At 33.9% G+C, this 11,846-nt stretch overlaps 1 protein-coding gene across 1 annotated transcript; it reads right to left on the bottom strand.

Moving 5' to 3' along the window:
• Positions 1-170: 170 nt before the first annotated feature.
• si:ch211-163l21.10 (basal body-orientation factor 1) lies at positions 171-11,455 on the bottom strand. The gene is made up of 12 exons (XM_048211351.1): positions 11,309-11,455; positions 10,973-11,225; positions 10,804-10,869; positions 10,506-10,649; positions 10,333-10,413; positions 10,068-10,138; positions 9,782-9,926; positions 6,165-6,517; positions 5,907-6,047; positions 5,715-5,819; positions 2,080-2,148; positions 171-806 (listed from the first exon to the last, which is right to left on the bottom strand). The coding sequence occupies exons 1-12, from the start codon at positions 11,344-11,346 to the stop codon at positions 707-709; spliced, it is 1,566 nt and encodes a 521-aa protein (XP_048067308.1). The 5' UTR covers positions 11,347-11,455; the 3' UTR covers positions 171-706.
• Between the last annotated feature and the right edge of the window lie 391 nt (positions 11,456-11,846).

Below are 11,846 nucleotides of genomic sequence, written 5' to 3'. Positions count from 1 at the left end.
ATCTAGCATACTACAATGCAGAGCACGATAAACTAAAAGAGACATGGTAAAGTTTAATGCAAAAATCTGAATACGATATTTTTAGGTGGTTTGAACTTTACAACGCACAGTAACATGAGAGAACATACGTACATAACAAGACATCATCAAATACAGACCACAATACTATATTTTTTATTGAATAATAATTGTTTTATTTTATTTATTTATTTATTTTACATTGAGACATTCTACATTTTATTTAAATCTTTAACTCACTCGAGGTAACTTTACAAGGACATAAAGAAAAACAAGAAAATTAATTATATAGAAATGAGATAGATATAAACAATATAGTTACAGACTGCAGTAATGAGCAGAGAAAAAAGACCATAAATTAACACTGCAGACTGGACCTAATATAACAAAATAAATCAGTGGATGGAGAAGTGAGAGAAGATGTTTTGTCTGAAGGTGTGTGTGTTTAATTGGGCCTTAAAATCTAAGATGGATGTGATTTTATGGAGATTTTACTACAGGGAATTCCATTACACTGAAATACTTGTCACCCATGGAAGAGAGTCTGAAGCTTGGGACAGACCAGGACTTGAAGACTTCAGAGTGTTGACAATTATCCTGTATTTTTTAAAGGAAATATTTTAATATAATGCTGTATATATATATATATATATATATATATATATATATATATATATAAAAGGTAAAGTCAGGTGCCCTTGAGGGCTGGTAGAACACAGGGTTCAGAGGTTATATTTGCCATTGGCATCTGGCTTATAAAGGTCAGGCTATGTTTCTCGTCGGTAAACCTGTGAAGGAAACATTGTTAGACTTTAATTTTAAATAAGAACATCTTAAAGGATTAGTTCACTTCAGAATTAAAATTTCCTAATAATTTACTCACCCCCATGTCATCCAAGATGTTCATGTCTTTCTTTCTTCATTCGAAAAGAAATTAAGGTTTTTGATGAAAACATTCCAGGATTTTTCTCCATATAGTGACTTGGGTAAAGTTGGTTTTATATTCGCACATTCGGACATCCGTATTCAATAGCCTTGTTAATGACACTACATTGGACATTCAGTGGACATTCACAAGTAAATATGCCATTAAAACAATATTTGCCTATTTTGATCGACTGTGAAAAATGTTGTAAGTTGACGATCGTTGGTTGTCAATATCATGTCGCTGCTTAAAATTCGCAAACATTAATTTATTGCACATTTATTGGAAAGTCTGAATTTATCAGAAGTCCAAATGTGCGAATATAAAACCAACTTTACCCAAGTATATAGTGGACTTCACTGGGGTACAACAGGTTGAAGGTCCAAATTGCAGTTTCAATGCAGCTTCAAAGGGCTCTACACAATCCTAGCTGAGGAATAAGGGTCTTATCTATCAAAACTATCAGTAATTTTCTAAAAAAAATTAAAAAATGATATACTTTTTAACCACAAATGCTCGTCTTGCACTGCTCTGCGATGTGGCACACATTACGTAATCGTGTTGGAAAGGTCATGCGTGACATAGGCGGAAGTACCGAGCATGTGTTTACAAAGCTAACGTGCAAAGACTAAGTCAAATGAAGTTGAAGGAGAAAATGAGATGGAGTTTTTCGCCCTACCACGGTACTTCCGCCTATGTCACACGTGACCTTTCTAACGTTATTACGTAACGAGCTAGTGCAAGATGAGCATTTGTAGTTAAAATTTTTATTTTTTGAAAATGACTGATCATTTCACTACATAAGACCCTTATTCCTCGGCTGGGATCGTGTAGAACCCTTTGAAGCAGCACTGAAACTGAAGTTTGGATCTTCAACCCATTGTACCCCAGTGAAGTCCACTATATGGAGAAAAATCCTCAAAAACCTTCATTTCTTTTTGTCTGAAGAAAGAAAGACATAAACACCTTGGATGGGGGTGAGTAAATTACCAGGAAATTTTAATTCTGAAGTGAACTAATCTTTTAAAAGACAACAAAATAGCAGTATAATTATTCCACACACACACACACACACACACACACACATACACACACACACACACAAACGGTTATCAATCACAGTGCTGGACCCTTACCCTGCATCACTGCTAACCTGGATCTTCTCTGAGGAAGATGTTGATAGAGCTGAAGGATGGGCTGGTTTCCTATCAGGGGATAAAGAAAACAAGAAAAATATTTTTAATCATAGTAGAGAACCATGAAAGCCATTTAGCACTGTGTTGTCTGTTGCTACATAACCCAGGACACTGTTGATCATGAAATGAGCATTTGGGACCCTGAACCGGTCTTTGGTCACTTTTGACCGAAAAATTTTCTGTTTTGAATTTTTAAAATCACAGCTTCATCGGAATGGTATGAAACTTGGTGACTTTTATGGCATTTGGAATGTGAACACACACAAAAAAATAATAATAATTGAGGCCATGATTCGAGCAGGCTAAGTGGTCTTACTTAAATAGTCATACTTGTGGTCTTCGGTCACAAATGACGAACCATAGGAAATGAATGGGAAATCGACAAAAACACAAAAATTCTCTGAATTGTACAATCTACAAATTGGCCACAATGCTGAAAAAACAGTACACAGCAGTAAAGGGATGACACTCTAAAACATCAAGAGTGTGCTACAGACACACCCACTCACACACAGATGCACACGCACGCACGCACACACACACACATTATACCCCTCTGGTATAATATAACCCCTCTGGTTTGTTTTTGTGAATTGTGGGGACATTCCATAGGCGTAATGGTTTTTATACTGTACAAACCGTATTATCGCCCTACACCAACCCTACACCTAAACCTACCCATCACAGGAAACTGTGCACACTTTTACTTTCTCAAAAAAACTCATTCTGTATGATTTATAAGCCTTTTGAAAAATGGGGACATGGGGTGATGTCTTCATAAGTCACCCTCTCCTTGTAATACCTATGTCATACCCATGTCATTATATAAATTTGTGTCCTGATATGTCACAAAAACGTGCACACACACATTATACCCCTCTGGTATAATATAAAATAATATAAAATTTTACGTTTTGAATTTTTAAAAAATCTTAGCTTCATCAGAATGGTATGAAACATGGTGACTTTTATGGCAATTGGTATGTGAACAAACAAAAAAATTGAGGGCATGATTCGAAAAGGCTAAGTAGTTGTAAAAAAAATAGTCACACTTGTGGTCTTCGCAGTCAAAAATGACCGCCATAGGAAATGAATGGGCGTACAACCTATAAATCAGCCACAATGCAAAAAAAAGTGCACAGCAAGGAAGGAGTGAAACTCAAAAATATCAAGGTTGCAAAACACACTCACACAAACACATGTTTGTTTTTGTGAAATGTGGGGACATTCCATAGACATAATGGTTTTTATACTGTACAAACCGTATTTACTATCCCCCTACACTACCCCTACCCACCACAGAAAACTGTGCACACTTTTACTTTCTCAAAAAAACTCATTCTGTATGATTTATAAGCCTTTTGAAAAGTGGGGACATGGGGAATGTCCTCATAAGTCACCTCTTTTTGTAATACCTATGTCATACCCATGTCATTATACACATTTGTGTCCTGATATGTCACAAAAACATGCACACACACACACACACACACACACACACAATTATACACACAAATGAATTGGTAGGGCTATAACCATACAGCAAAAGTGAGTCAGAAGACTGAAATAATAAAAAAAAAAAAAAAAAAAAAAACAATGACAAAAAGTAGTATTTAAGAATTTCTAAATATACATCCAAATCTACAACTTAAAAGTAAGTAATTTTGCCTTAAAACTTAATAGGGAATTCACAAGCCTCTCCATAGGGAGTTATACAGGCATCTAGTGGTTACACCATGGAATGACATGATTTTCTTTCTTTGCTCTTCCCAAGTGGTGCTAATCTATGGAATGCCAAACCTGCTAAAAATAAATAAATACATAAGTAAATATATAAAGAAATGTAAAAAAGCAAAAATAAATATATAAATAAATAAATATACAAAGAAAAGTAAAATAATAATAATAATAATAATAATAATTTATACATTTATTTCCTTATTTATGTATATTTCCATTTTTTCCCACATTTTTTTATTTTTTTTATTTTATACATTTATTCATTTCGACTTTTATTTCCACATTTATTTATGTACTGATGTATTTATTTCGATATTTGTTCATTTCCACATTTATTCATTTCTACATTTCTTTATTTTCACATTTATGTATTTCTACATTTCTTTGTCCGTACGGTAATGAGGAGGCCGTGGTTTACCTCAGACATAGCAATCGAGCTCAGCCAAGCCTGTTGATAGTGGGAAGAATGACTTGTATGGCCAAAATCTTATATCACGGAATAAGTCATATAATATCACCCTAACTGTACTGTGTGACATGGATAGGCTACTCTTTATTCCGGACATGGCCAAAGAACATCGTCTGGTCTGGATTTTTAAAATGTCTGTAGGGCAGTTACGGACAAAGAAATGTAGAAATACATCAATGTGAAAATAAAGAAATGTAGAAATAAAGCAATGTAGAATTGAATAAATGTGGAAATGAACAAATATGGAAATAAATAAATAAATAAATAAATGTGGAAATAAATAACAGTCGAAATGAATAAATGTATAAATAAATAAAAGAAAAAAGAAATAAATGTGGGAAAAAAATGAAAATGTACATAAATGAGGAAATAAACGTATAAATAATTATTTATTTATTTATTTTACTTTTCTTTGTATATTTATTCATGTATTTATTTATTTTTAATTTCGGCAGGCTTGGCATTCCATAATAATCTGCCTTTCAAAGGCCCAGTCTCTATATTTATCAGAAATACTGCATTAATTGAAAAATAATTGAAAAAAATTAGAAAACAAAATTTTGTATTATTTTCAATGGGGGAAAATGGACCACAATTATTGCATAAATATTAATTAGTATCATAAAATTCTCTCAAAATACAAAAGAAAAAATATTATTGAACAAAAATGTATTACATTGGTTTTGCTGAGGGTTACATTTCAGCTGTCCGGTCACTTTTGAAAACAAGTGTGACTCCCAAATGAGGAGCAACAGACTTGTGAAATGCAACGAAATCCAATATTGAATTCCATGTATATTAACATTACAAAAAACAACCTAATCAACAATTTTTCATTAAAGCAATAATTTAATTAATTTGAAGTTTTCTTAAAATAATATATATCAAATCCATATGTACAATTTCTGAATGTTGCTTAGATCCAGTGTTTATTGTAATGTATATAAAAGATTAAAAACCAACAAAAAAGTTTTTAATAGTAATTTATATATATATATATAATTTATATAATTTGTATATATATATACACAGTCAAACCAAAATGTATTCAGACACCTTGAACATTTCATTCATTAATACAGTTTATTCACTATAGTTTAAAAAAATGGTAATAAAATATGGCAAGATCTCAGAGTTAAACTGTGTTCGAAAAAAATAATCTTATTATGTCAGATAACACTTACGCAAAATATGGTCAGGTCAAAGTGTGAATAATTTTTGGTTCCAAATTTTGATCAATTTTACTGGTAGTCCACTGTATGAAGACTTTTTGGGTACAATATGTCACAGTTTACTTTATTTTGCTATGCTCACTTACATATTATAATAACTAAACATAATTTGCAATAATTATAAATCTGTTTACCTTATTTTTTGTCCATTCAATTTGGCAAAAAGCAGGTTGAGCAGTCTCTCTTTCTGCTCCCATGTTAGATCAGAAATATCCACACTGGAGCTTTTCAAGTTGCTCCTAAAATGACACCAGAGCATTTTCATCATCATGATTAGAGATGCACCTGAAGAGTGATTAGAAATTCTGTGCTAAAAACTCTCACACCATTTGTCAGCCTCTTCCAGGTCAGTCTGAACATCATTGGTGCTGTTCGGGGCATTAGAGAAAGTCCGTATACGAGGGTACTCCAACCTTCCAGCCCGTGCCTCATTCATTCTCCAGCGATAGGCCTTCAGTGCCTCCTGTCTATACATACAAGATCATCTTCAAATACATGAAGCACTTCCAAATGTGAAGCTGAATCTTCAATGTCCCTTATTAAAAATATTTTACAGAGCAGTATTTAGTTCGACTCATGCTAACCTGTAGTGCTGTTGTTGTTTTCTTATTTCCTTCCTCACATGGTCAAGAGCTTCGTGAAAGAAGAGCTCAAGTTCTTTGCGCTGCTCCATGATGCTTTGCGCCAGCTGTTTCACTCGGCCTAGCTCCTTCTCTCGAACAGCTAGAAGCATTTCCAACTTCTCAAGGTCTGTGCTGTTGTCCTGCATGCTGACCATGGCACGCCGTTCCACCTCTTCTCTCTCCTTCTCAAACTCCCCAGACATGATGCCCAGAGCTTGCTCAAGTGTGACCAATTTAGCCCTTAGTTCGGAGATCTCATTTTCTTGGGACTTTAACTGGGAATTGCCTTCCTTTCTCATCAGTTCATTCGTCTCCTGCAGAATCAATCAGTTGGGGAGTCAGTATTCATCACTGGACATATGCAATGTGCTGAAAACAATGGCAAACATTAGCACATCTCTGCAAGCCAGCTTAGTTAAAATGTACTTTGGTTTTATTAAGCTTATGCTTTAATGAAATACTATTTAAGGCAAGACACTACAGGTAAAACCATTGTTTTTTCATGCACTGGTCAATTTTGAGATTTTGCGCTATTTTGCTTCCATAACTTGTCTTCTGTCAGACTAAAGGAAAGAAAACATCTAAAATATACAATTAAGTGTTTAATTTATTACACTTTATCTATCTGCGTTCATAGGTTTCAATTATAATACATATCTTTAAAGGCCGTTTTCTCAAAATCATATCCTGCACCAAGCCAGAAATCTTCACTTCAGTAGTTTTATTCTTATCTATTCACCCTTTTCCTATGCCCCATGACGCTTTGTGCGAATTATGGGAGTAACTTCCATTAAACTGTAAACAATCAGCAAAAAGTTCGCTCTATGAAAATAACAAGGATTTTCAAAAACTGGGAACAATGAGATGACATTATTCTACTTACCCTTCAACAATTAAAAGGACATTTAAAAAAGTGCAAAATCATTAAAAAATTACTATAACAGACCATGAATGAATAGGCCCAAAAGGTGGAGTATTTCCGCAGCAATACGGACGTGTTAAATATCACTGTTGTAATATACGTCTGTATTGTACGTTGCCTTAATCAAAAATATTAATTAAATGGAACATTGAGTGATAATATTTCAAAGTGATTTCCGTCGTTTTGACAGACCTTTATAAACATTCCAGTGAGCACTGCTAATAGGGATTAGCATCCGTGTGATAACAAACCTGGAAAGAGACGTGAGGATTTGGGGAGAAATTAGAGATTCTTAGTACATTCCAGTGAACAATTCATGGGATATATCTTAAAATTAAATTGGGAGGGCAGACCACAAATGTGCAGATTATGTTGTCATTTTCTTTTACAGTGGAATAGAAAGAAGGGAAAAAAAACAGGAGAAAAAAATACAGTGACTGAAAAGAGCTATAGGTATTCTGGTGATACCATGTCACGTTAAAATACCAAGGGTTACGTTATTCTCCTGACATCTGAAAATAGAATGAAAACATGAAAGAAAAAAATGAAAACATGAAAGAAATTATACAGCTCATTCAGTCAAAATGACGGATAAGGATTATTTGTAGTGCAACCGTATGATTTGAAATGATTTGTTTCAGTCTTTTTGAGTGGAACTTCCCCAAACCGGAAGTGCCTCCCATAATCTAAAAACACAGTAGGCTCATTAGGAAAAAGGTGGATATTCTGAAGGTTTTTACAGGGTTTGTTAATATATAATTCGCCTGATTTTATAAATATTTAATTTCTAATTTTTCTTACTGTTGACAGTATTTCCTGATTTATGAAGTGATAAAAAACTCTCTTTTGTAAAACCCTTTAACTCTAATATGTCAAATGAATGAAACAAACATTATGAATGTGGCTTGGTCCAATGTTAGAAACATGTAATACAAAACAACTGTCTTAATGCACTGTGATTCATCAACTGGGGAAATATGGTGATATCTATTAGTTAACATACCCTATAGGTTAAAAATGGCACTCGAAAGGGAGAGTAAATGCTAAAATTAAGTGTTATTTAATGTTTGTTTTTTTTTGTGCAAGATTAATGCTAAGGGAGATTTAGTAGTGATTAATGTTTTGTTATGCTAATTTAGAAGAGTTTTTGTTAATGTGGGTTGTTGGAGAGTTACCATCATGGTGACAAGTGGCGCAAGCTGCTTGGTTTGAGAGCAAGTAAGTTACATGCTTTAAGGTTCTGTACTCATTCAGTAAGTGCTATGCCATGTTATTGTTTACATGTTAACAAATTAGCAAGTTGTCATTTTCTAAATTAGTTTGTTATAGCTAGCACAATATTTAAGTTGAGATGACCTGATCATTTTAAGTTAAATGTATAAATTAGTGTACACTGTAAAAAATGACCGTGATTTTAACGGTAAAAGACTGTAAAAATGCTACAGTAAAAAACAGTTAATGGGCTTTATGCACGGTTACTTCCTGGTTGTCGTTAAGGCTGCTCGGGCATTTCTGGTGAACTGTTAGCTGTTCATTCTGTAGTCGCTGTACATCGACACAAAACCATCAATGGTTGACTTTTTAATGTTGTATTCATATTTTAATGCAGTTATCACATTTACCTAATTGAATGCCCATTGGTTTACAGAAAGTTTCCATACTATATACGGTGAAAAACTGTAATAAATCTAATGGTATATTTAATGTAATTTTACGGTAAAATACATGAAGTGAAAAATAACAAGTCATCAGTTATGTACATTAAGGTTTTATGATACTAATTTTATGTTATCTAATGTTGTTAAATGAATGTTTATTGCATATTTAAAATTTCATGTGTGTTAACATAATGGTTTTTAGTGTTTGTGTGAATGACCGTGTGCACCTTCTATATAGTATTGTTCTCAGCTTGTGGAAAAGCTGCTTGTGATGAACTTTGATTCATCATGTGACTCTCATCATCACTGTGTTTGGTGGTTGTCAGTGTATTACAAAGGTACAAAACAGATATTAGTACTTAAATAGGTTGGTAAATTAACATTATATCAGTTAATGAAATATGTTTTTTTTTACCGTAAATTTAGTGGAATTTTTTACAGTTTGTAAAATAAACAGTTATGAACCATAATTATTACAATATAAACCTTTAAATTATACAGTTTTGAACTGTAAAATAGTGCTGTTCCGTAAAACCTAAAACGTTGCTACAATATTTTTTACGGTAAAGTTCTGGCAACCACATCTGCTGTTTTTTTACCGTAAATTTTACTGGGATTTTTTTTTTTTACAGTGTACTCAAATATTCCAAGTTAAGAACAATAAAAATGTATGAGTATAAAATAAATATCTATTATATATAAACTTTTATTTTCTTAAATAAAAAAGTTAATTAACTAAATCTTTTGCTAATTGCTATCAAAATGAATGAGTTAGCTAACTCAGTACTTCAAGTTAGAAGCAATTAACATGCATGAGTACTACAAACTCAAAACTTGACTGTTCTGCTTACTTAAAATTGGGAACATCATAACTCAAAAAATTTTTATGTAAATGGTTACTTAAAATTTTTTGAGTTAGCCCAACTTATTTGGGTTTACAGTGTTTTCACATGTGGTGTCTTGCCTTAAAATCACTGATTTTCAGCTAGCACTAGCACCTTCAAGAGAGCAAGGGAAGCATTCTTCTCTGTCAAGGCTACATTCGTCTTCTTCAGTTCCTCCGCCTCTTTCACATGATAATTCAGTGCCTCATTCAATCGTACATTCTCCTTTAGCACACTATGTGATGCTGTACCGAGTTGCCTGTTGGGAGCCAAAATTGAACACAACTTATACACCAGTAAACACAAATCATATATGCAGGTTTTTTTATATGAAGTCTTCACACAGAATGAGGGAATGAGTAACTGATTCATTCATGGAACTGAAAGAATAGCTGCTCACACAATAGCTTCATGATGCGCTCGCTCTGCAAGCTGAGTGATCTTTTGCTCTGCTTCCTTCTCAAGGTGAATCTATATAGAAGAAGACATTGCTGACCATTCTAGCATGCATTTAAGTGGCACAAGAATCTAAAAATCTATAACAAAAGAATTAAAAATCTGATGGTAAATGCACTTTGCTACAATTTATGCAATATATTTCTATGCATTATCTCTACTGTCTTGTTTATAGATGGATGCATAATAATTTCATATCTTTTTCTTACCCTTGCTGTGTAGAACTTGTACTCTGTTCTCGCCAGACTCTCTTGGTGCGCACGGTCAGCGATATAAATTTTTTCTCTCATCTTGAAGCACAAGAAATGCATAATACATTATATTTCTGGAGTTTTCTGCATTGATTTCTATGTGAAATTGCATAGTTTGTGTTGTGCAGTACACTGATAAGGTCTTCTTCCAGATTGGCCTTTATTTTTCGAAAATGCTTAATGGTTTTGAGCTCGCCCTGCATCCTCTGGAAGTCGCTTGACCTCTGCTTAAACCTCTCTTCTAAAGCATCAATCTTCTGCATGTATTCATCAACCTGCAACAGCCAGTCAATTAAAACGAATAAGGGGTAAAATTCAAGTCTTGCATGACAACAGCTTCTTGCTTTTGAAATTCAATTTTGTTACAGGCAGCTTGACATAGGCCTACTCCTACTTTGTTTGGAAAATAACTAGTATCTCAATGCTTACCAAAAGGTCTCTCTCTTGTGAAGTTTTTGCTTTTTCTCTTTTCAGTTGCTCTTCTAATGCAGCAATCTTATAGAAAAAAAAATAGTGGGAAATGAACAGCGCAGGTGGATAAGCTTGTGCTCTTGTTTCTCAGCCTTATAATGGAGATGTAACATAAATGCAGACTAACCATTGCTGTTTTTTCACGATCTGTCCTTTTCAGAAAAGCAATAATATCATCCGTGTCTTTCTTGGCTCTGTACTGCTGGTTCGCGAGCTCCTCGTTGGCTTTGGCAAGAGCGCGAGTAGCTTCGATATACTCAACACGTGAAATTTCTGTGATATTAAACTTCGCCTCCCATAAAGCAGCATTTGATTTGAACTTTTCGATCTCTGACTCCCTGTCGGCCTTAGACTCATGCTTGCCTTCTTTCTTACCTTTTCTGTAAAGAAAGTGAAAGCGAAAAAATAAAATTAGATAAATAAAGAGAAATACAACATTCGAATCGACTTAGTTCATTCTCACCCTTTTCCCTTGCCCTTGCTTCCTTTCTTTTTCGGCATCTTTAGGCTCTTCCGACGACTATCAGATGACCGGACCTGCACTAGCTCATATTCTGTTTACATTCGTTACTCTGGAAACGGTCACCTCATCTTAGGAGCCACTGCGTTGAACAAATTAAAGGATTAGTTCACTTTCAAATTAAAATTTCCTGATAATTTACTCACCCCCATGTCATCCAAGATGTTCATGTCTTTCTTTCTTCAGTCGAAAGGAAATTAAGGTTTTTGATGAAAACATTCCAGGATTCCAAGGTAAAAATTACAGTTTACAGCGATCCCAGACGAGAAATAGCGTGGTTGGTTTTTATCTAGAGAAACCATCGCTCATTTTCTAAAAAAAAAAGTTTTAAAATTTTATACATTTTAACCATAAATGCTCATCTTGAACTAGCTCTCTTCTTCTCTATTTGAATTCCAGCAGTGTAGACACTGCTAAAGCCGCGCACACACTTAACAATTGTAAGGCCGATTATGAATGTAAATTGATACTTATGACTGAT

This window comes from Megalobrama amblycephala, linkage group LG12, assembly GCF_018812025.1.
Source record: "Megalobrama amblycephala isolate DHTTF-2021 linkage group LG12, ASM1881202v1, whole genome shotgun sequence".
NCBI classification, from domain to species: Eukaryota; Metazoa; Chordata; class Actinopteri; order Cypriniformes; family Xenocyprididae; genus Megalobrama; species Megalobrama amblycephala.
The sequence above is the reverse complement of the archived record's forward strand: the minus strand, read 5'-3'. Positions and strand labels throughout refer to the sequence as shown.

Bases quoted from the DNA above. Each gene is read 5' to 3' on its own strand.
- si:ch211-163l21.10 (XM_048211351.1), bottom strand. From the start codon at position 11,346: ATGCCGAAAAAGAAAGGAAGCAAGGGCAAGGGAAAAGG. The intron at 10,870-10,972 runs GTTAGTCTGCAT...TTTTTCTATAAG, and splicing joins ATCGTGAAAAAACAGCAATG to ATTGCTGCATTAGAAGAGCA. The intron at 807-2,079 runs GTAAGGGTCCAG...TTTCCTTCACAG, and splicing joins CAGGTTAGCAGTGATGCAGG to GTTTACCGACGAGAAACATA.